Source organism: Mobula birostris, chromosome 8 (genome assembly GCF_030028105.1).
Source record: "Mobula birostris isolate sMobBir1 chromosome 8, sMobBir1.hap1, whole genome shotgun sequence".
In the NCBI taxonomy this organism is placed as follows: domain Eukaryota; kingdom Metazoa; phylum Chordata; class Chondrichthyes; order Myliobatiformes; family Myliobatidae; genus Mobula; species Mobula birostris.
In genome coordinates, this window is record NC_092377.1 from 79,589,754 (window position 1) to 79,612,475 (window position 22,722).

The window sequence follows — 22,722 nt, forward strand, 5'->3', positions numbered from 1 at the left end:
AGTGGCTGTTTCCTATGGTGAGGGAATCTAAGAATAGAGGGATGTCCATTTAGAATGGAGATGATGAGGAATTTCTTTAGCCAGTGAGTGGTGAATCTGTGGAATTTGCTGCCACAGGCAGTTGTGGAGGCTATGTCATTGGGTATATTTGAGGCAGAGGTTGACAGATTCTTGATTAGTCGGGACATGAAGGAAGACTGGGAGAAGGTAGGAAATTGGGGCTGAGCGATAATGGATCTGCTCCAATATCTTATGCTCTTATGGTTACGGTGGGGGGGGGGGGCAGGACCTACAGCTCAATGTTATGGGGTTCCATTGTTTTAGACATGATAGAACAGGAGGGATTAAAGGGGGATGGTGGCATTACTAGTCAGGAAAATTTCACGGCAATCCTCAGTCAGGAGAGACTGGAGAGCTTGTCTTGTGAGGATTTATGGATAGAACTGAGGAATAAGAAAGGCATGACCATATTAATGAGATTATATTATAGAATACCCACAGTCCGTGGGTTTCAGAGAAGCAAATTTGTGGAGAGATTACAAACTGTTGCAAGAAGCATAAGCAAACACGAGGAATTCTGCAGATGCTGGAAATTCAAGCAACACACATCAAAGTTGCTGGTGAACGCAGCAGGCCAGGCAGCATCTCTAGGAAGAGGTACAGTCAAGGTTGGGGTCTTGGCCCGAAACGTCCACTGTACCTCTTCCTAGAGATGCTGCCTGGCCTGCTGCGTTCACCAGCAACTTTGATGTGTGTTACAAGAAACATAAGGTTGTGAGAGTAGGTGATATTAACTTTCCACATATTGACAGGGACTTTCATACTGTAAAAGAGCTGGATGGGATAAAGTTTCTTAAATATGTTCAGGAAAATTTCCTTAATCAGTTCATAGAAGTCCCAACTGGACAGTGTGCGATACTAGATCTCCTATTAAGGAATGAGACAGGGCAGGTGTAGGGAAACAGTTGGCATCTGGTAATCATAATGCTATTAGTTTCAATGTAATTAAGGAAAAGGTAGGTCTGGTCCTCATGTTGAGATTATATGTTGGAGAAAGGCTAATTTTGATGATAACAGAAATGACTGGCAAGTGTGGATTGGGACAGGTTTTTTTCTGGTAAAGGTAAGTTGGTAAGTTGGAGGCCTTCAAAAGTGAAATTTTGGGAGTATAGAGTGTGTATGTTCCTATCAGAATAAAAAGCAAGGATTAAGGTTTGAGGATCTAATAAGAAAAAGAAGGAGGTGTGTAGCAGGTATAGGCAGGCAGGAACAAATGAGGTACTTGAGTATAAGAATGCAAGAAAATGCTTAAGGAGGAAACCATGAGGGATAAAAGAAGGCATGAGGTTACTTGAGCAGACAAGGTGAAGGAGAATCCTAAAGGCTTCTGCAGGTATATCAGGAGCAAAAGGATAGCAAGGGACCAAATAGATTCTCTTGAAGATCAGAGTGGTAATCTATGAATGGAGCCAAAAGAGATGAAGAGGCCTTAAATGGAATTTTTGCATCTGTATTTATTCGGGAGATGAATGCAGAGTCTGCAGACGTGAGGCAATGCAGCAGCGAGGTCATGGATTGTACAGATTCCAGAGGAGGAGGTGTTTCCTTTCTTGATGCAAATTAAGGTGGATAAATCCCCAGCTTCTGACAATATATTCCCTTGGACCCTGTGGGAGGTAAGTGCAGAAATTGCAGGGGCCTGAACAGAGATATTTATAATATCCTTAGCCATGTGTGAGCCACCAGAGGATTGGAGGACTGCTAGTGTTGTTTAAGAAAGGCCAGGAAATTATAGGCAGGAAAGCCTGGTATCAGTAGTGGGTAAGTTATTGGAAGGTACTCTAAGGGACCAGATATACAGTGTAAGTATTTGTTTAGACAGGGACTGATTATGGATAGTCACCATAGCCTTGTGCATAGTAAGTCGTGCCTAACCAATCTTACAAAGTTTGTCAATTAAGTTATCAGGAAAGGTTAGGCAAGGCTGTGCATGTTGCCTACATGAACTTTAGGAAGGCCTTTGACAAGGGCCCGCATAGGAAGTTGGTGAAGAAGGTTCAATTGCTTGGCATTCGAGATGAGGTAGTGGGTAAATTAGATTAGACATTGGCTGTGCAGTAGAAGCAGACAGTGGTAGTAGATGGTTGCCTCTCTGACTGAAGGTCTGTGACTAGTGGTGTGCCACACGCATTAGTGTTGGTCCATTGTTGTTTGTCATCTATATCAATGATTTGGATGATAATGTGGTGAATTGGATCAGCAAATTTGCAGATGGCATGGGTGTAGTAGACAGTGAAGAAGACTATCAACGTTTCCAGCAGGATATGGTCTAGCTGGTGAAATGGACTGAACAATGGCAGATGGAATTTCATGCAGAGAAGTGTGAGGTGTTGCACTTTGGGAGGACCAACCAGGGTGGGTCTTATACGGTGTGCAGCAGGGCATTGAAGAGCGTGGTAGAACAGAGGAATCTGGGACTACAGATCCATAATTCCTTGGAAGTGGCATCACAGTAGGTAGGGTTGTAAAGAAAGCTTTTGGCTCGTTGGCCTTCTTAAATCAATATTTTGAGTACAGGAGTTAGAATGTTATGTTGAAATTGTTTAAGATGTTGGTGAGGTCTAATTTGGAATATTGTGTCCAGTGGGTGACCAAAACTGGAGGGTGTATGGAAGGCTATGTTCTGGGTGTAGGCCAATGGACTAGGCAGATTAATGGTTCAGCACAGACTAGATGGGCCTAATGGCCTGTTTCAATGCTGCAGTGTTCTATGGCTCCAACATAAGTCAAGAAATACAACATCTTCCTGAACATCTTCTTGAATCAATCTGAAAAACCTCAACAATACCTCAGGGAATGTATTTTTCCTCTCTCTCAGTCTTGCACAGGTATTTTTATGTTTAGTGTGTTGTTCATTTTGCACACAAATACATTATGTTAATTTAAGATTGTTAACTTATATTCCTCCTTGTCCTGTAATGTACTGTGCTGTTGCTGCAAAAATCTGATTTTCCTGCATTTATAATCTTATGTATGACTGTGACAACAATAAACATGAAGTTGAATTTTCTTGCCATAACCAGATTTCAGTTGCAAGTAACTCCGGTGTTCCTCCAGGCTCCTCCATTATAAGGCAGAACCAATGCATTGCATTTGTGTCCGAGACTGCATGCAGCTGACAGTGACTTTGAAGAGCTGAGCAATTTGTATCAATTACCCTTCATTCTGAAAGTTCAAAAGTATGGGAAAAGTCCTGTGTGGTAAGTGGATTGTTGTTCAGCAGTGTAACCAGAGCAGATGAGTTATGCACATCAGGCTGGCATTCGAAAGACAGGGAGATGTGTTGACTGATTAATGTTTAAAGTCCACAATTACTAAAAACAGTGATATCCCTCATGACACTACAGTTGAGGTTCATTTTAAGCCAATACAATTGCAAGTTCATGATGACTTTCAATTGATGAAACTACAGAAGTGGGAACGTTGCATTTCGATCAGTTTGCAACAGCTGGATCTGATAACTCAGTGAGATGTTTTTCTGTCATCACATCACATGAGTTCTTCCTCATCCAAGTCTGACAATTTCAGTCCCTCATATAAAGTAATTTTCTGAGGTAAAGGCCAGTGTGAAGCAAATGTTTGATTTTTTTATGTGACCTCAACTTCTGTCCCTTTCATTGGGTTGTTTTGAGAGGTGTCTACAGTAACTATCGTAAGGGTCGAGTAAGCTAAGAATAATAATTGTGAGATTATTAATAATGAATTACACATATTAATAATTAGAGGCATTACACTACCATTGCCAGAAAACATTAGTTACACCACAACTCTAAATATTTCACAATTACATGGCCCAGTACAATGAGGATATACAGTAATTTTTAAGAATAAAATATCTTACGGTGACACCTCTTTCTCCCTTATTAGGGAGAGAGAGCGAGCCTGTGGTATGTCGAATACCGGGTGAACGTGTAGTCTTTGGAGTATTACAAGTCTGTGTCTTTGCTGTTGCTTTTGCTCATGCTTGAGTGCTTGGTGGTGGGTGCTGATTCTTTTTTTGCTGCTGGGGGGGATCGTTGTTCGCTGCTGCTTATGTGCGGGAGGGAGGGGAATTGGGGGGAACTTTGGGGTTCTAACATTTAACTGTCATTCATTCTTTGGGACACTCCTCTGTTTTCGTGGATGGTTGTGAAGAAAAAGCATTTCAGGATGTATATTGTATACATTTCTCGGACATTAAGTGTACCTTTGAAACCTTTGAATCTTACAATGTCTAGTCTTAATCAAGAATGGCCTTGACAACTTTTCTCAGAGAGGCATAGCATGATTCATTAGGTGACACCAGCGTGATTTATTTCTGCACTATGATGTATATCATTTGCCCAAAATGAAATTGCCTTTGAACACTGTTATGAAAAAGTAAAATAATACATAAATTGAAAACTATTACATCTTTGAGGTCTAAAAAGAATTTAAGAAACACAATGTTATTTTGTTATTTTACTATTTCCTCACAATATAAGGGCTGTCTGTTTGCGTCCAGTGGTGGACCAGCGTGTTGGTGAGATTTTTTTTAGCACTAACATTGGTGATCTGTATTCAGCTCTCTGCCAGATTGGACTTGGTACAGAAACCTCAAGCCTATTGACATGAATGACGGTTGTAGACCATGATAAAGAAATGGATAAATACTGTAAATCCCTCTTTGTAATTAATTACAATTAATTAATATATTAATTGTTTTAAAGTGCTTTGATTATTTTCAGCAATAATCTCATTTTTTGATTGTTTTAAATGCTTCTAAAACATAGCAAAGCCAGTGATTGGCAAGATTAGGGACATGGGAGGAGACAGGATATTAATAGGTGGCCCACCATTCAGCTCTAGGTAAAGGAAGACAAGCATTGGACTCCACTTAGGAATTCCCAGCTAATATCATCAAAGAGTGTTCAAACCGTGAAACCTCATGCTACAATTCCATACTTAGTCCAGATCTGTTCACTGGAGGATGCAGTGTTTAACCGAGCATATTCAAGCAAATCACAATCACTTTCGACAGTCTCTCTTCTCTAAAGTAATGCTTACTCTGTGATGTGTCCTCGGTCATACATGTAATACTGACTTAAATACACACCTTGTGTAATGGATAAACCTACAATGGCACACTAAAAAAAAAAGAGCAGATCCGATGTGATTATTTGGAATTTGTGAGCAATTAATGATGAGTTTGTCCTTTTCATTCCACGCGACAATGAGTATAGGAATAAAGTGAGGTGGAAGATAAATGCGTGGCTGAGGGATTGGAGCAGGGGGCAGGAATTTAGATTTCTGGATCATGGGGACCTCTTTTGGGACAGGCGTGACCTGTACAAAAAGGATGGGTTGCACTTGAATCCGAGGGGGACCAATATCCTGGCAGGGAGGTTTGCTAAGGCTATTGGGGACAGTTTAAACTAGAATTGCTGGGAGGTGGGAACCAAACTGAAGAGATAGAGGAAGGGGCGGTTGGCTCACAAATAGAGAAAACTTGGAGATTTTGTAAGAGGGAGGATTGGCAGGTGATAGAGAAGGGATATGCTCAGACTGATAGTTTGAGATGTGTCTATTTTAATGCAAAAAGCATCATGAACAAAGCAGATGAGCTTAGAGCGTGGATCAGTACTTGGAGCTATGATGTTGTGGCCATTACAGAGGGTTGGATGGCTTAGGGGCAGGAATGGTTACTTCGAGTGCCAGGCTTTAGATGTTTCAGAAAGTACAGGGAGGGAGACAAAAGAGGTGGGGGCATGGCACTGCTGATCAGAGATAGTGTCACGACTGCAGAAAAGGAGGAAGTCATGGAGAGATTGTCGACTGAGTCTCTGTGGGTGGAAGTTAGAAACAAGAAGGGGTCAATAACTCTTCTGGGTGTTTTTTATAGACTGCCCAACAGTAAAAGGGACATCGAGGAGCAGATAGGGAGACAGATTTTGGAAAGGTGTAATAATGACAGAAGTGTCATGGTGGAAGATTTTAATTTCCCAAATATTGATTGGCATCTCCCTAGAGTGAGGGGTTTAGATGGGGTGAAGTTTGTTAGGTGTGTTCAGGAAGGTTTCCTGACACAATATGTAGATAAGCCTACAAGCGGAGAGGCTGTACTTGATCTGGTACACCCTATCCTCGATATATGCGTCTTCAGACAGTGCGGATTCACAGTTATGCGAGGAACCTATTTCTACTAACGTCTCATTATATGCATCCAAAATTCACAGTTATGCGAGGAGCACTGCCTTCCCGCCAATACAAGTCACATACGCATTCTTCACAGACTCACTGTTGGGATGAGAAGCACCGCTTTCCCGCCAATACAAGTCAGGTGCGCGTGCCTCACAATTTCACTCCCGCCACTCTCGCATTGGTTTTGGCAAGGTGTGGATGCGCAATCTTAAACTTCTGTTGGTTTTACCTACAGTGCAGTGATTTTGCGCTTGAAATATTTAACTATGCCTCCTAAGTGTCCAATACCATGTCCTGGGCTGTCAGCCGAGCAGCAGAGAACTGCTTTAACACTTCAAAAAAAGTTGGAAATTATAAACAGCGCGGCATCAGCTGAAGGTAACATAGCTCTGGGACGCTACTGCTAGGAACAGAATCTTGCCTTTAAAGTTCTTTTGTTGCTTGACAATGCGCCAGCCCATCCTAAACATTTGGACAGCATTCATCCTAACATAACAGTGCGTTTCCTGCTGCTTAACACAACATCGCTGATCAACCACTCGACCAAGGTGTGATCCACATTCAAGGCGTACGTATTTTTTTACCGCAATCTATCTCTCAGATGCTGCAAGCAACAGACATTTTGAAAATCCCAGGAGTTTACCAACGGTGAGGGAATGGTGGAAGTCGGAACACTTGGCACAAATGGTGATGGACATGGACCCACTGTCAATCCTTCTTCCCTACAAGCATATTTATGCTGAAAAACAAAATGCTGCCAAGCAAACAACCCTCACCACTTTCTTCAGATCGGTTAAACTTTCTGCTGCCAGCAGTTCTAAGAGTTCTGTGAGTCTTCCTTCACCCCTTGCTGTGCTTGATATGATCCTGATGACCACAACCATCCACCTTATCTATGTAAAGCTGCCCGACACCACAACAACCACTTATCTCCCGGAGCGAACACACCTGCCACTGCTGGTGGGTACTGTACACCCTCGGATATTAACTTGCTATGATTTATTACATTGAATATTACCTTAAATTGATGAAATATAATACAAATGTTGTAGAAACATAGAAAATAGGTGCAGGAGTAGGTCATTTGGCCCTTCGAGCCTGCACCGCCATTCAGTATGATCATGGCTGATCATCCAACTCAGAACCCTGTACCAGCCTTCCCTCCATACCCCCGATCCCTTTAGCCACAAGGGCCATATCTAACTCCCTCTTAAATATAGCCAATGAACTGGCCTCAACTGTTTCCTGTGGCAGAGAATTCCACAGATTCACCACTCTCTGTGGGAAGAAGTTTTTCCTAATCTCGGTCCTAAAAGGCTTCCCCTTTATCCTCAAACTGTGACCCCTCATTCTGGACTTCCCCAACGTCGAGAACAATCATCCTGCATCTAGCCTGTCCAATCCCTTTAGGATTTTATATGTTTCAATAAGATCCCCCCTCAATCTTCTAAATTCCAACGAATTTGCCCACTCACCTAACCTATCCAAGTCCCCCTGCATCCTCTTAGCATCCTCCTCACAGCTAACACCGCCACCCAGCTTCGTGTCATCCGCAAACTTGGAGATGCTGCATTTAATTCCCTCATCTAAGTCATTTATATTGTGAACAACCGGGATCCCAGCACGGAGCCTTGCGGTACCCCACTAGTCACTGCCTGCCATTCTGAAAAGGTTCCGTTTATTCCCACTCTTTGCTTCCTGTCTGCCAACCAATTCTCTATCCACATCAATACCTTACCCCAATACCGTGTGCTTTAAGTTTGCACACTAATCTCCTGTGTGGGACCTTGTCAAAAGCCTTTTGAAAATCCAAATACACCACATCCACTGGTTCTCCCCTATCTACTCTACCAGTTACATCCTCAAAAAATTCTGAGATTCGTCAGACATGATTTGTAATTTTCCTTTCACAAATCCACGCTGACTTTGTCCAATGATTTCACTGCTTTCCAAATGTGCTGTTATCACATCTTTGATAACTGACCCTAGCATTTTCCCCACCACTGATGCAAGGCTAATCCGTCTATAATTCCCCAGTTTCTCTCTCCCTTCTTTTTTAAAAAGTGGGGTTACATTAGCCACCCTCCAATCCTCAGGAACTAGTCCGAATCTAAAGAGTTTTGAAAAATTATCACTGATGCATCCACTATTTCTTGGGCTACTTCCTTAAGCACTCTGGGATGCAGAGCATCTGGCCCTAGGGACTTATCTGCCTTTAATCCCTTCAATTTACCTAACACCACTTCCCTACTAAGATGTATTTCCCTCAGTTCCTCCATCTCACTGGACCCTCTGTCCTCTACTATTTCCGGAAGATTATTTATGTCCTCCTTAGTGAAGACAGAACCAAAGTAGTTATTCAATTGGTCTGCCATGTCCTTGCTCCCCATAATCAATTCACCTGTTTCTGTCTGTATGGGACCTACATTTGTCTTAACCAACCTTTTCTTTTCACATATCTATAAAAGCTTTTACAGTCAGTTTTTATGTTCCCTGCCAGTTTTTTCTCATAATCTTTTTTCCCCTTCCTAATTAAGCCCTTTGTCCTCCTCTGCTGGACTCTGAATTTCTCCCAGTCCTCAGGTGAGCCAATTTTTCTGGCTAATTTGTATGCTTCTTCTTTGGAATGGATACTATCCGTAATTTCCCTTGTTAGCCACGGGTGCACTATCTTCCTTGATTTATTCTTTTGCCAAACTGGGATGAACAATTGTTGTAGTTCATCCATGTGATCTTTAAATGCTTGCCATCGCATATCCACCGTCAACCCTTTAAGTGTCATTTGCCAGTCTATAGTACTTACCTTGTAGTACTGCTTTTGTTTCATATTGGTATGAAAATGTGAATACATTACAGATAAAACATATTTAGGAAGCCCTCTGGAATGCATCCCTATTTTCGCCATTTAAATAATTATTCACATTATGCGATTTCACATTATGCGTCAACTTCCAGGAACGTATCCCCCGCATATAACGAGGATAAAGTGTATAGGGAAATGAACCTGGTCAGGGGTCAGGTCTCTCAGTGGGAGAGCATTTTGGAGATAGTCATCACAATTCTATCTCCTTTACCATAGCATTGGAGAGGGATAAGAACAAAGAAGTTAGGAAAGTGTTTAATTGGAATAAGGGGAAATATGGAGCTATAGGACCAATCAAGTGTGACAGTGGAAAAGTGTGTATGGAACCAGAGGAGATAGCAGAGAGACTTAATGAATACATTGCTTCAGTGTTCACTATGGAAAAAGGACCTTGGTGATTGTAGGGATGACTTACAGCGGATTGAAAAGCTTGAGCATATAGACATTAAGAAAGAAGATGTGCTGAAGCTTTTGGAAAGAACAAGTTGGATAAGTCTCCGGGGCTGGATGAGATGTACCCCAGGCTACTGTGGGAGGCGAGGGAGGAGATTGCTGAGCCTCTGGCAACGATCTTTGCTTCATCAATGGGGATGGGAGAGGTCCGGAGGATTGGAGGGCTGCAGATGTTGTTTCCTGATTCAAGAAATGGAGTAGAGGTAGCCCAGGAAATTGTAGACCAGTGAGTCTTACTTCAATGGTTGGTAAGTTGATGGAAAAGATCCTGAGAGGCAGGATTTATAAACATTTGGAGAGGCATAATATGATTAGGAATAGTCAGCACGGCTTTGTCAAAGGCAGGTCGTGCCTTACAAGCCTGATTGAATTTTTTGAGGATGTGACTAAACACATTGATGAAGCTAGAGCAGTAGATGTAGTGCATATGGATTTCAGCAAGGCATTTGATAAGGTACCCCATGCAAGGCTTATTGAGAAAGTAAGGAGGCATGGGATCCAAGGAGACCTTGCTTTGTTGATCCAGAATTGGCTTGCCCACAGAAGGCAAAGAGTGGTTGTAGACAGGTCATATTCTGCATGGAGGTAAGTGACCAGTGCTGTGCCTCAGGGATCTGTTCTGGGACCTCTTCTCTTCGTGATTTTTATAAAGGAGGAAGTGGAGGGATGGGTGAATAAATTTGCTGATGATATAAAGGTTGGGGGTGTTGTGGATAATGTGGAGGGCTGTCAGAGGTTACAGTGGGACATTGATAGGATGCAAAACTGGGCTGAGAAGTGACAGATGGAGTTCAACCCATATATGTGTGAGGTGGTTCATTTTGATAGGTCAAATATGATGGCAGAATATAGTATTAATGGTAAGACTTGGCAGTGTGCAGGATTAGAGGGATCTTGGGGTCTGAGTCCATAGGACACTCAAAGCTGCTGCGCAGGTTGACTCTGTGGTTAAGAAGGCATACGATGCAATGGCCTCCATCAACCATGGAATTGAGTTTAAGGTCCGAGAGGTAATGTTACAGCTATATAGGACCCTGGTCAGACCCCACTAGGAGAACTGCGCTCAGTTCAGGTCACCTCACTACAGCAAGGATGTGGAAACTATAGAAAGGGTGCAGAGGAGATTTACAAGGATGTTGCCCGGATTTTGGGAGCATGCCTTATGAGAATAGGTTGAGTGAACTGGGCCTTTTCTCCTTGGAGTGGCGGAGGATGAGAGGTGACCTGATAGAGGTGTATAAGATGGTGAGAGGCATTGGTCGTGTGGATAGTCAGAGGCTTTTTCCCCAGGGCTAAATGACTAACATGAGAGGGCACAGTTTTAAGGTGCTCGGAATTAGGTACAAAGGAGATGTCAGGGATAAGTCTTTTTACGCAGGGAATGGTGAGTACCTGGAATGGGCTGCCAGCAACGGGCTGCCAGCAACTGTGGTGGAGGCGGATACAATAGAGTCTTTTAAGAGACTCCTGGATAGGAACATGGAGCTTAGAAAAATAGAGGGCTATGGGTAACCCTAGGTAATTTCTAAAGTAAGTACATGTTTGGCACAGCATTATGTGCTGAAGGGCGTATATTGTGCTGTAGGTTTTCTATGTTTCTACTGCATCCAAACATTCAAAATCTATTCCTTGCAGATCTTAAAGTTACAATTTGCACTGCAATTAGGCTATTTTTCTTGAAAAGAAATGTTAATGGGTTGGTTAGGAACTCATTTAATGGCACTGCAATATGGTTCTTAACAGAGTTTTATTCTTGTTGCATTTTGGCAGATGTAATACAGGATACCATATAATCTAAATGCCAATAGATTGACAGTTTGTTTCTGAGAGAATAGTTGAGTGAAATCGCTTTTAACAACGCAAGCAGTGACTCATTGGAAATGCCTGGAATTAAAGTAAATATCTTGCCATCCTTTATTATCAGAATCAGATTTAATATGACCAGCATTTGTCAACTTTACGGCAGCAGTACAATGAAATAGATGATAAATAAATACAGAGAAAAAACTGAGTTACATTAAGTATATATTTATATATGGCTATTAAATAGTTAAGTTAAAATAAGTAATGCAAAGAAATAGAAATAGAAAAGTAGTAAGGTAGTATTCATGGGGTTCGATGTCCATTTAGGAATCGGATGGCAGAGGGGAAGAAGCTGTTCCTGAATCACTGAGTGTGTGCCTTCAGGCTTCTGTACCTCCTGCCCGACAGTTAAAGTGTGAGGAGGGCATGTCCTGGTGGTGCAGATTCCTTATGACGGATGCTGCCTATGCAAGCTGTTAGAAATATAATGTTCCTGCTTCAGTAGTTTCATCACGTAAAACTCATCATGAACTTGCAATGGTGTGTTATTTTATTGGCTTATAATGAACCTCAACTGTAGTGTCATGAGGGTTATCACAGTTTTTAGAGATTGTTGACTTTAAATGTGAATCAGTCAACACATTTCCCTATATTTAGAATGCCAGCCTGACATGCATAACTCATCTGCTCTGGTTACACTGCTGATTATTGATGCTGAACAGCAATCCACTTGCCACACAGGACTTTTCCCATACTTTTATTCCTGAACTTTCCGAGTGAAGGGTAATTGATTGCAAATTGCACAGCTCTTCACCGTCACTGTAAGCTGCATGAACTCTCAGACACAAATGCAAAGCATTTGATAAACTATAATACAAGACCACAGAATTATTTTAACTTCAACTTGTAAGTGCCTCAGTGCTTGACTATTGTTGTGGAAGGAGGGGCTGGATAAGATATTTTAAAATCCCACATGGCTCCACTCCAGGAGCTCTCAAAAGCATTTCAGTATAGTTCACTTACCTTTTCTTGTTATCTCTCTTTGCAGATTTTTCCAGAACTACCCTGCGCCTTAAATAGTCATTCTGAAATTCACTGGATCTTGCAGTGTGTTCTTTAATTAAGTCAGTGGTTTTCTTGTGGTGTTTCTTCACCAACTCCTTCATTTCTTTGTAATGTTTCTTTTGAAGTTTCACAAATGCCTTCTGTTGTCTCAACTCTTCCACGGTCTGGGCTTCCACTTCTGCAGAGATTTATACAAAACCATTTTATCATGTTAAATGCTTTCCACCTCTATTAAGTGCATTAGTGCAAATTCTCAGTTTGCTGAATAAACCAATCACCACATTGCATCCCTGGAGAGAGCTTTGTAATAATGAGATTTACTTGGAGTGCGTGAACACATGAAAGTGAGATTCTTTGCAGGTCCAATTAGAAAGAGCAGGATTGTATGATTAATTGGGCAACTCTCTCAAAGCACAGTAGGCGTTAAGATGAGCTTCTTCTGTCCCAAATCATTCTTATGATGAAGAAAAAAATCATACATATTTGCATTCACTGAAGTAGCATTTTGAAGTTACTAACTTAAACATGTCCTTTGAAGTCTTGCACAGGAAGTTATTCATTGAACTGTATTCTTGCCATCACTGTGCAAAATGTCAACAGATTAAAGATATATAGTGATTGCAGTTCGCATGTGCTTTAACTTTGCCCTTATAGATTTTCTAAACCTCTATGCACGCAATATTTATTTGTGAATACTCTTCTCTCAAAACTGATTCAACATTGTGCTTACTGCTTGAGCATTTTGCAGAATGGATATGAATTAAACATGCACAATTTATACTGACAACAGAAAATTATTTTGCCTTCTAATCTCACAGTGCTTCAGTGGCACAGCTAGTCCAGCTGTACCTTCACAGCTCCGGAGATTCAGGTTCAATCCTGACATCCCCAGCCTGTCTGCATGGAGCTTGTATGATCGCCCAGTGATTGCATGAGTTTCCTCTGGGTGCTTGGGTTTCTCCCCACATCCTAAAGATGCAAAGATTTGTAGGTTAATTGGTAGGTAAATTGCTCATGGTATATGGGTGACTGGTGGAATTTTGGGGGAGAGGAAGAGAACGTAGGGAGAATAAAAAAAAAGATTAATGCAGGGTGAATATAAAATGGGTGGTTAATGGTTAGTGCATTCTTGATGGGGCAAAGGGAATGCTTTGGTGCTGTATCACTCCATGACTCCATCTGTCTTCCTATTCTTGGGTACTTAAAAAAAATCTAGAACCTTGAAAAGATATGGAGTGACAAGCGACTTTCCATTAAGATCCCTTGGAGTATTTTAACAGAGATGCCAAGTGAATTAACACATCTGTCAACACAATAAAACAGTGCCTTTGGATGCATTAAAATAGCTCTACAATTTTCTGCCTCAATATACATACACAGGTGATAATATTTTGAAGATGGATCCATAATCATTAAGTAAACTTTTTATGTATCACATTTTTTACTTGAAATGCCTATAGTTGATAGAAAAACCTTTTCTTATTCATTTTAAAATAAATAACTCAATAAAGTAAACTGGGTGAGTGGGCCACCAGCGTACAACTTCATTGTCACAGAACTGATACATAATCTGTCTCTTTTTGCCCACAACTAAAAAGATTGTATCTTTTTTTTAATCAGAGGGAAAATGTCCATTTATATAATACCATTATCATATACCATATGTAGATTTGGCAGCTTTCCACATGCATGTTTGTTAAATCGCCTTTTTATCTGCCATATGTCTGGTGCTGATTACTTTCTCATACAGCATGTAAACCTTTTTGTTGAATCTGCACTGTTCAATTTGTAAATATGTTAGTTTGAATACATACAATTCTTAATTCATTTAGAACATTTCCACCATGAATTTTAATATGCACTCAGTAAGTATTCGGTTTGTTATTCTGCCTCTAATTTCCTTTTCTTACTTTATCAGGAGGATTCTGGGATGAAACTTTTTAAATGCCACACAAAATTTTAATAACTTACCTGACAAGACACTTTGAACAAGATCTTCTGCTTTGCCAGTTGCCTTGACTGCGGCTAATACATGAAAAGAGACTTTTGATTAATAGATGCATCATAAATTGTTGGTAAAGGCTCACTTCCTTGTGGTTTTCAAATGTAAAAATCCATTAGATACTTACCCGGGGCTGGCTGAATCTGGGTGGCTTGTGGGGGGGGTTTGGATGTCAGACCAGGCGTGGGACTCACACCGTTCTCTGCTGGAGCAGGCTTCGGGTCAGCATTAGGTTCTGTAGGAATGTCACCAGGTTCGGCCTGGGGGAAAGATGCAGAAGGTTACCTATCTTTCAGAACAAAGGCATCCACCAATCACACTGAAAACATCCACTGCTTGAAAACAAGTCCATTTCACTTTGGTTTAGGAAAAACCTGCAGGATTCTGGAAAATCACCCCAAACTGGCAGAAGCTCGAAACACAAAATGATCATTACTATAATGCCAGATGACACAATGCTCAGTGGTAATGTTTTGCCCATGGGAAAAAACAAGTTGGTAAGATTCATCTCAAATAAAGCTGTCTGCATAGTTCAGGGTGATACGGCACCCCTGTCCTGCTGCAAAACCTGTAAGTGCGGGTGTGATATCCAAGTTTTTGAAACATGCTTCAATATTCTATATCCTGTAAATCTCTCCTTCACTGCTTCTTTTGGTAGCTTTACATTGGCGACAGCTGAAAGCTGGACGTGTTGCCAAATCTACAATAGCTCAACTACATCCACACATTCCACCGTCCTTGGAAAAAAAAATTTGCCGGCTCTCTATTGGCAGCACAGTTCCTGTGATGGCTAAACTCTGATGACCAGTTACCATGGCGCCTGACTGAGTGGTCCTGTGTGTTTGGACTTGTTCTTCAGGCAGCTTTCCCCTTGCTCCTCGATGGTAATTACAGGCAATGAGCAAGAAATAAAATAAAGCTCCTGCAAACTATTATCTAGTCCTTCAGTGCTGGGACTTCTGATTAAATTTCATAGACAGAAACAGCTCAGATAAATCTGTCATTTTATGATGCATGGCAGAATGATTAATTGTATATTTATCAGAGATTAACAGCAAAGCCATTTTATATACTTGCAGAAGAGAAAAGGTCAGCTCACGAACATTACATTGCTGTCCATGCTATGCTCTTCTCCCTGATACCTACCCTGATTTTTTTTAACAAACTTAATGTTCTGGAACAAAGGAGATATTGCTGAAATCTGCAACTTAACTTGGAAATGAAATAACAGTTGATGATTGAATATATAAAGTTATCTTTATTTAGGACAGCACTTAAACCCTTTAAATGCTTTCTACAGTTCAAGTAAATCAATTTCAGATTGGCATCAGCTTTTACTGCCTGAACAATTTGAAAACATTCTCCAAAATTAATGTTTTTTTTTGGGAATGGGAATTGGGAAACAGAGTTAAGATGTTGTGGCTTTACCCATGAGATGGTTTGATATTCTGCTTTTTATCTGATTTATTTTCCTCAGCGATACCAGGCCTCATACACTTTCACTGGTGGTGTTATAAAAATAAGCAGTGGCTACTTTACCCTGTGATAAAATGCCATGGAACAGTTACAGTTTCATAACGCCGCCAAAAAAAATTACAGTTTTTAACTTGAACCCAGATCTGAGATTTATATCTGAGATCCCAGTATCTTCAGATGTAAGGAGTGTGTTATGAAGAGGAATTGTATTGTACCCACCATTGAGCCAAACAGTACAGGAAGGACCTACAAACAGGCATACATGGAAAGATTGTGGTAAGGTTTTCAGAGGGTCTTCTGGCATCCTAGCAAGAGTTAGATGAGCTCAGAGAAGCATTTTAAAATTACGATATGATTTATATTAAAAAGTTGCTGTGAGTCATTATTTGGCAACACCCTGCCTGAGAGGATGAGGGAAGCCTATAAAACAGCAACTTCCATAGAAGAACTGGATACATATTTCAAAAGGGAATAATTCTAAAAGAAAGCAGTGGAAGGAGCACATGGGCACCTGTTCGCTGTTTGCAGTGGCCTGAAAGTTATGTCTGCACTGCACGGCGCTACCTCAGAACCTGTCTGGTGTGAAAAACCCTGAGACCACACCTCATCAGCCAGACCTGGACTTCAAACCAACACGTTTCAATGAGTGAAGTTTGCTATTTGGTAAAACAGCTGTGTATGTATGTAAGCTCATTGGTTGTATCACATTTGCACAGAGTACTACAAGCTTCACATTTATATAGTGGCTGGGAACAAACAAATTGCTGAAGGGATTCAGTGGGTCAGGCAGCATCGGTGGGGTGACTGAGCTGTCCGCATTTCAGGTCAAGACCTTCTATCAGGACCTGCAGATGCTGGAATCTGGAGCAACAGACAAAATGCTGGAGGGACTCAGCAGGTCGGGCAAAATCAGTGGACAAAAACAGTCAACATTTCAAGTTGAGACCCTTCATCAGAACAGTCAACCTTGGCTGTATAACATTACCAGCTCCATCTAGTCACCTATCCCCAGATTCCATTAACCTTAACCTGAATGTTCACTGTCACACTGTCTTATTCTCCCCTAACTAATTGAAATCCAGACTCTTCATTACAAAATGGGATGATTTCAGTCCATCAGTCAGACAGCCTTTTATGTTATCACTGATGTTAATGTAAAAACAGTGAGTTTTTTTTTGCTTTAAGTGCTCCATCAGTAATGTCCTGGTGACCAAGAGCAATCTTGGAGGAACTGCCAATCCAAACCGGCCTTCTGGAATTGGTGTTTGGAACACAACACTGCTTGTCACGCCACTTTGTGGCCTGCTTCATGGACAGGTGAATAAAACGTTTCACATCCAGTTTGGCATAAACGTACATAGCAAGTCACCAACCATGTCACAGTGCTTGAAAGGTCAGCAGGAAAACAGACTTCTATATGTTAAGTAGAGGATCAAAACAATTATTCAATGAATACAGATTTTCAAAAGCAACAGACTCCCCACACACCATAGAATAGGCTGGGATACTCACAATTCCAAGAGCTGATCTGCCTGCTGGTTGCTGGTTGTCACCCTGTTTCTGATCCAATTTAATGGTGGTCATTGTTTGAGGCATCTCATCATCCCCTGGCATTGCATGCATGGCCTTTATCAAAATGGGGGAATTCTGAAGTGTTTTTCCAGTCTCTTTTCAAAAGCTCTGAGTCACCAAAATTCTTCAGTTATCATTAGAGCTATTGAGTCATGTTTCCTGGCAACCACCAGAAGTAGTCCTTCTAGCCAATCACCTATCACAAATCATCTTCAAGAGGCTTTTTAACATACCTCACTGGTCTATGGAACAACTACAAAAGCAGGCGCAGCTAAACCTCCTCAAATAATAGGTAAATTTAACAAAACGAGTTGCAATGACACATTGTCTTTCACAGACTCTGAAGCCCCTAAGTGTGATACAGTGTATACAGCAATTCTGCAGCACTGTCACACTAAAGGCTACAGCAACCAATTTGCACACATCAAGCTCACCCATGCAGAATATTTGTACTATTGAGGAAGTTAAATTTTGAACAGGAAAACTCCACTACAATAATTTGAAATAGTTTCATGTGCTATTTTGCATCTGCCCCAGGAGAGGACAAGGACTCTGATTACTACCCTATCCAAATGAGGAGACTTGAGACAGTGCACTCATTGCCCATACTGCTGTACCGGAGTGCAAGTCTAGATCTTTGTGTTCAATTCTATAGAAGATGCTCAGGCCCTTCAAACTGGAATTGCACTGTACTGTAGCTCTAGCAAAAGCTACCCATTGATTAGAAACTCTGGAGGGGCTGCTGCTTATTTGCTTATTATGATTATTAATGATAATTGAGCATTGAGCTACGTTTTAAACAGTAATAAGAAATAAGGGTCCTGATTCTCCAACTGAATGGCTTGAGAACAACTGGCACACAGGCTTACTCACTTGCCCTGTGAAGGCAGTCAACGTAACACAATCAGAGGTAGCTATGCATGACATTTATATAGTATGCTTAATCTTTACTCAGCACCACACCGGCAACTAAAACATCGTGAGTGGAGTCATCATGTGATCCGTCCTACTAGTGGTAGATGTTGTGAAGGAACATAGCAAGATTATGACCTGCTGGATAGAGCTGGCTGGTGGTTGGTAGCCAGTGGTCCTTGCTTTGAGCCATGCACTGATGCTAGCAATGCAGTTTGGGCGGAGGAAAACTGACCTTGAGCGCTTTTGCAAGGTTATTAGTTCTACACTGGATCCGGGTTGGGCCTTTATTTGTGGCTTTCATTTCTTCCCAACTGATGGATTCCAGCAATCCAACTGGCAGGTGTTTCTGTTCCCCTCTAGTTCATTGACCATCTCAATATCTCAAAAACAGTTTAAACATGGACTCAGGCCATGCCACTGTTGATCTTACAGTCTGGTAACGAAGATGTGGATGACTTCCACCAACATTTTCAGCCGTCAGCCACCTCCCCTTTAAGTGTTGGCCAGGGTTCCATTTTTTTTTCTGCTTAGCTACCACTGCCAATTACACCTAAAAATAGCATCACCACTATGACCAGCAATAGCAGAGTTTCTGTAGCTCTGGCCAGCACTCCACAGTATTGAAGTTGCAGCAGGAACGTGACATCTCAGATAAATCTAGGACTTACAATGTTGGAGTCTTATTAACATCACCAGTTTTTACAAATTGTACACAAATTGCAACATCTAATAGAGTACACACGACCAGACTGCAAGACATCTTTTATCCCAGTGATATAAGCATCTTGCACGGTCTTCTTGCTTGATAAAGAGCCAGTCTAGCTTGTCATGGGCTTTGCAGTTTGTTTAACTACCTGCACTGCAATTCCACTGTAATTTTTTTTTACTATATTCTGTGATATACTAGATCAATATACTTATGTTTGTTTTGCATGCCATGTTGACAGATAATTTCAAAGTTTTTCACTGTGCCTTTTGTACATGTGATAATAACAAAACAATTGCCATCTCCTGTACACATCTTCATGTGTCCTCACACTTTGACGATTCCTTTAAGTCACGGTCACCTTCTCTTTCCAAGAATCCTCATCACACAATGTACACAGAGTCCCAACTGCACTACGGATGCATTTGGTTGGTCATGGTCCAGAACGCTGCACAAAAACTAGATTTTCTGACTGGTACTTCAGGCACTTTCCGAGGAGCAACCTTGCGCTGTAGAAATTAAACCATCTTCAGATGATTAATGGACCTTCCAGAATGACTCTGCATGAAAATGAATTGTCACCTTAGTGTTTGTGCAAGCTTGCCAACTACTGACTGCTTCAATTTATAGTCCCCTTCCAATAGAAGAGAGAGAATTTCAAAAGGCAATGAACTAAACTTGCTTCACTGGTCTTACTCATGTCAGTAAATGTCTCATGAAAATATGATCCTAAACAGCAATTATGAGTCTGAAGTGAGGATGTTGGTGCTGGCTGGCACAATGACTGGGAAGGAACATTTATGCCTCTGAGACCTGATGTTGAATTCAATTCAGGCAGTTATGAAAGCTTTCCTTTGCTTGACATGTTTCTTGTAAAATTCAAACATATTTAGAAGTACCAATCCCTTTTTTTAATGATACGTCCCTGCAGCACTCAACTTGATGCATTAATTAGCAACAGACCGGTAATCCTTCTTCCGGAGGTCTGGTGTGCAACAAATTTATTTTGTCTGTACTGCAATGAAAAAAGGAACTTGATGCAGATACTAAACCATTGATATTACAACTTGGCATATCAGGGAAAAAGCACAATTGCATTGCTCCAAAATCCCTTCATCATTTTCACAGCGGTGTTAGCCAGTTAAAATGTAGTTTAACTCCTTTGTTAAGATGTTATAGAGATAAACATGTGATGGGTGTTTGTGCTGTTACACTCTGAAATATCCCATCCTCTGCTTGTGACATCCAATTATAAACAGATCCCATCCTCCAGCAGCCCATCCACCTATTCACTTACTCAATTGCCTTCAGTTCCAAATATCAATTATATTGCACCAAAATCTACTCAGATGCAAGATTCAGCACACAACCATCTTGCCTCATTTCACAGGGGCTATGAAAATCTTGTCTCACTAAGTCTACTCAACTCACCCTGTATTCTGTCTGACCCCATAACTGTAGCCATTTCCCCAACCACTATCAATCATTTTGCAGTAACTGCTTCCTGACCACTATCCACTTCTTTGACCATCACTGGACACCCCCCAGACACTAACTCCTCCCCCCTTAACAGCATCAAATCCCCGCCCAACTGTCAAGACCCCTGACGGTTACTGGACTCTCCAATATCTGTGCAAATTGCATTCCTCCATAATCAGGTCTCTTCTGCAACGGCAATGCTCCCCTGAGCCAAAGAATGCTCTTTGATTAAGCCTGTCTCGGCCACACAATCCACCCTCCCCTCAACCTTCTCATGATCTCCTTTCCAATACGTTACTCCACTCTCACAAGCATCTGTCCTATGACGGAGGTTTCCAGTTGATGGATCTCCAAGTCTACAAGGCTGCTGGCCACACTTAAGGATTCCTGCATTAATCTTCTCTTAATATTACTGAAATCCATTGAGCTGACAACATGAGGTACCCATACAACTGCAAAGAACTCATCCCCCGGTTAAGATTCAAGTCATTGGTAGCTGCTACCCTTACCCTTTACCCTTTGTTAAACAAGATGAAAGTGTTCCTTACATCTTTCTTTTCTTCTTCCTCATCCTCTAAAGTTAGAGCCACAAGCTGCTGAGCTCTCTGTTCCATCAGATTCACATACCGAATTGGATTAGACAGGGCTTCAATCACATCTGTAACAGTAAACGAAATTGAACCATAAAAGTTTGCAGGAGTTATAGAAGCCTGGGTAAGAGGCGAGAAGTTTATTGAACTACAATTGCATAAAAAAAAACTTCTAAGTGGATGGCAACATATTCTAAAATACCTTCATATTAATTGCAATTAAAAATATAAATTAGATCTTATTTTGACCAGCAACAATGTTGTTAGGTTTATTCATCACTAGATTCAGCTGAATCAAAGAATAAAGCTGCTTGCTTTTACCTGCAAAGGTATCAGGGACATAATCTTTAACCTCAATATAGACAAAGATTGCAGGGAGCATCAGTGGCACATTCCGTTCATTCCTCAGGCAGATATAGCGGTAACCTAAAACATTTCAGACACTCAGCATCACAGAGAGGAATTGGTAAACTGGTAGCAGAAGAAACATAGAAACATAGAAAACCTACAGCACAATACAGGCCCTTCGGCCCACAATGCTGTGCTGAACATGTACTTACTTTAGAAATTACATAGGGTTACCCATAGCCCTTTATTTTTCTAAGCTCCATGTACCTATACAGGCATCTCTTAAAGACCCTCTCATATTAGCCTTCACCATCATTGCCGGCAGCCCATTCCACACACTCACCACCCTCTGCATAAAAACTTAGCCCTGACATCTCCATTGTACCTACTTCCAAGCACTTTAAAACTGTGCCCTCTCGTGTTAGCCATTTCATCCCTGGGAAAAAGCCTCTGACAATCTATATGATCAATGTCCCTCACTATCTTATACACCTCTATCAGATCACCTCTTATCCTCCGTCGCTCCAAGGAGAAAAGGCCAAGTTCACTCAACCTATTCTCATAAGGCATGCTCCCCAATTCAGGTAACACCCTTGTAAATCTCCTCTGCACCCTTTCTATGGTTTTCACATCCTTCTTGTAGTGAGGTGACCAGAACTGGGCACAGTACTCCAAGTGGGGTCTGACCAGGGTCCTATATAGCTGCAACATTACCTCTTGGCTCTTGAACTCAATCCCACTGTTGATGAAGGCCAATACACCGTATGCCTTCTTAACCACACAGTCAACCTGCACAGCAGCTTTGAGTGTCTTATGAACTCAGACCCCAAGATCCCTCTGATCCTTCACACCACCAACAGTATGGAGGATCACAGAAGTTAGCAATAAACACAGGAATGGAAACGTGCACTGTTCTTACCTGGACGAATAGCTTGTACGGGCAGTATTCTGTGCCCTATAAATTTACCTCCTTCTTCATAGACAGCAATTCTCAAGGAAGATAATGATGGCAGCACAACCTGAGGAAGTAAAAACACATGTCAGGACAGCATTGTAAATTAATAAGATATCTGAAACTATGTCAAATCAAATTTATAAAAGTTTGGTGTTTTTTGTTAAAAATATTTCCAAAAGCACGTTGGACTATATTCTAATTTATCCCTCAATATTCACACCATTACACCTCGTTTTCTAAAGAGGCCATGAATTTCCACAAGGTGAATGCCACAGC

General features: G+C 41.3%; 1 protein-coding gene across 4 annotated transcripts in view; it reads right to left on the minus strand.

Annotated features, from left to right (window-relative positions):
- plcb1 (phospholipase C beta 1) overlaps nucleotides 1–22,722 on the minus strand; it is a 954,845-nt gene that overhangs the window by 84,389 nt on the left and 847,734 nt on the right. For all 4 annotated transcript variants that reach the window (XM_072265525.1, XM_072265524.1, XM_072265527.1 and 1 more), the window contains 6 exons: nucleotides 22,411–22,510; nucleotides 21,465–21,569; nucleotides 21,102–21,211; nucleotides 14,533–14,665; nucleotides 14,375–14,428; nucleotides 12,362–12,581 (listed from right to left, as the gene is read on the minus strand). In XM_072265525.1, coding sequence (XP_072121626.1) covers nucleotides 12,362–12,581; nucleotides 14,375–14,428; nucleotides 14,533–14,665; nucleotides 21,102–21,211; nucleotides 21,465–21,569; nucleotides 22,411–22,510 — 722 coding nt within the window. The remainder of the gene's footprint in view (nucleotides 1–12,361; nucleotides 12,582–14,374; nucleotides 14,429–14,532; nucleotides 14,666–21,101; nucleotides 21,212–21,464; nucleotides 21,570–22,410; nucleotides 22,511–22,722) is intronic.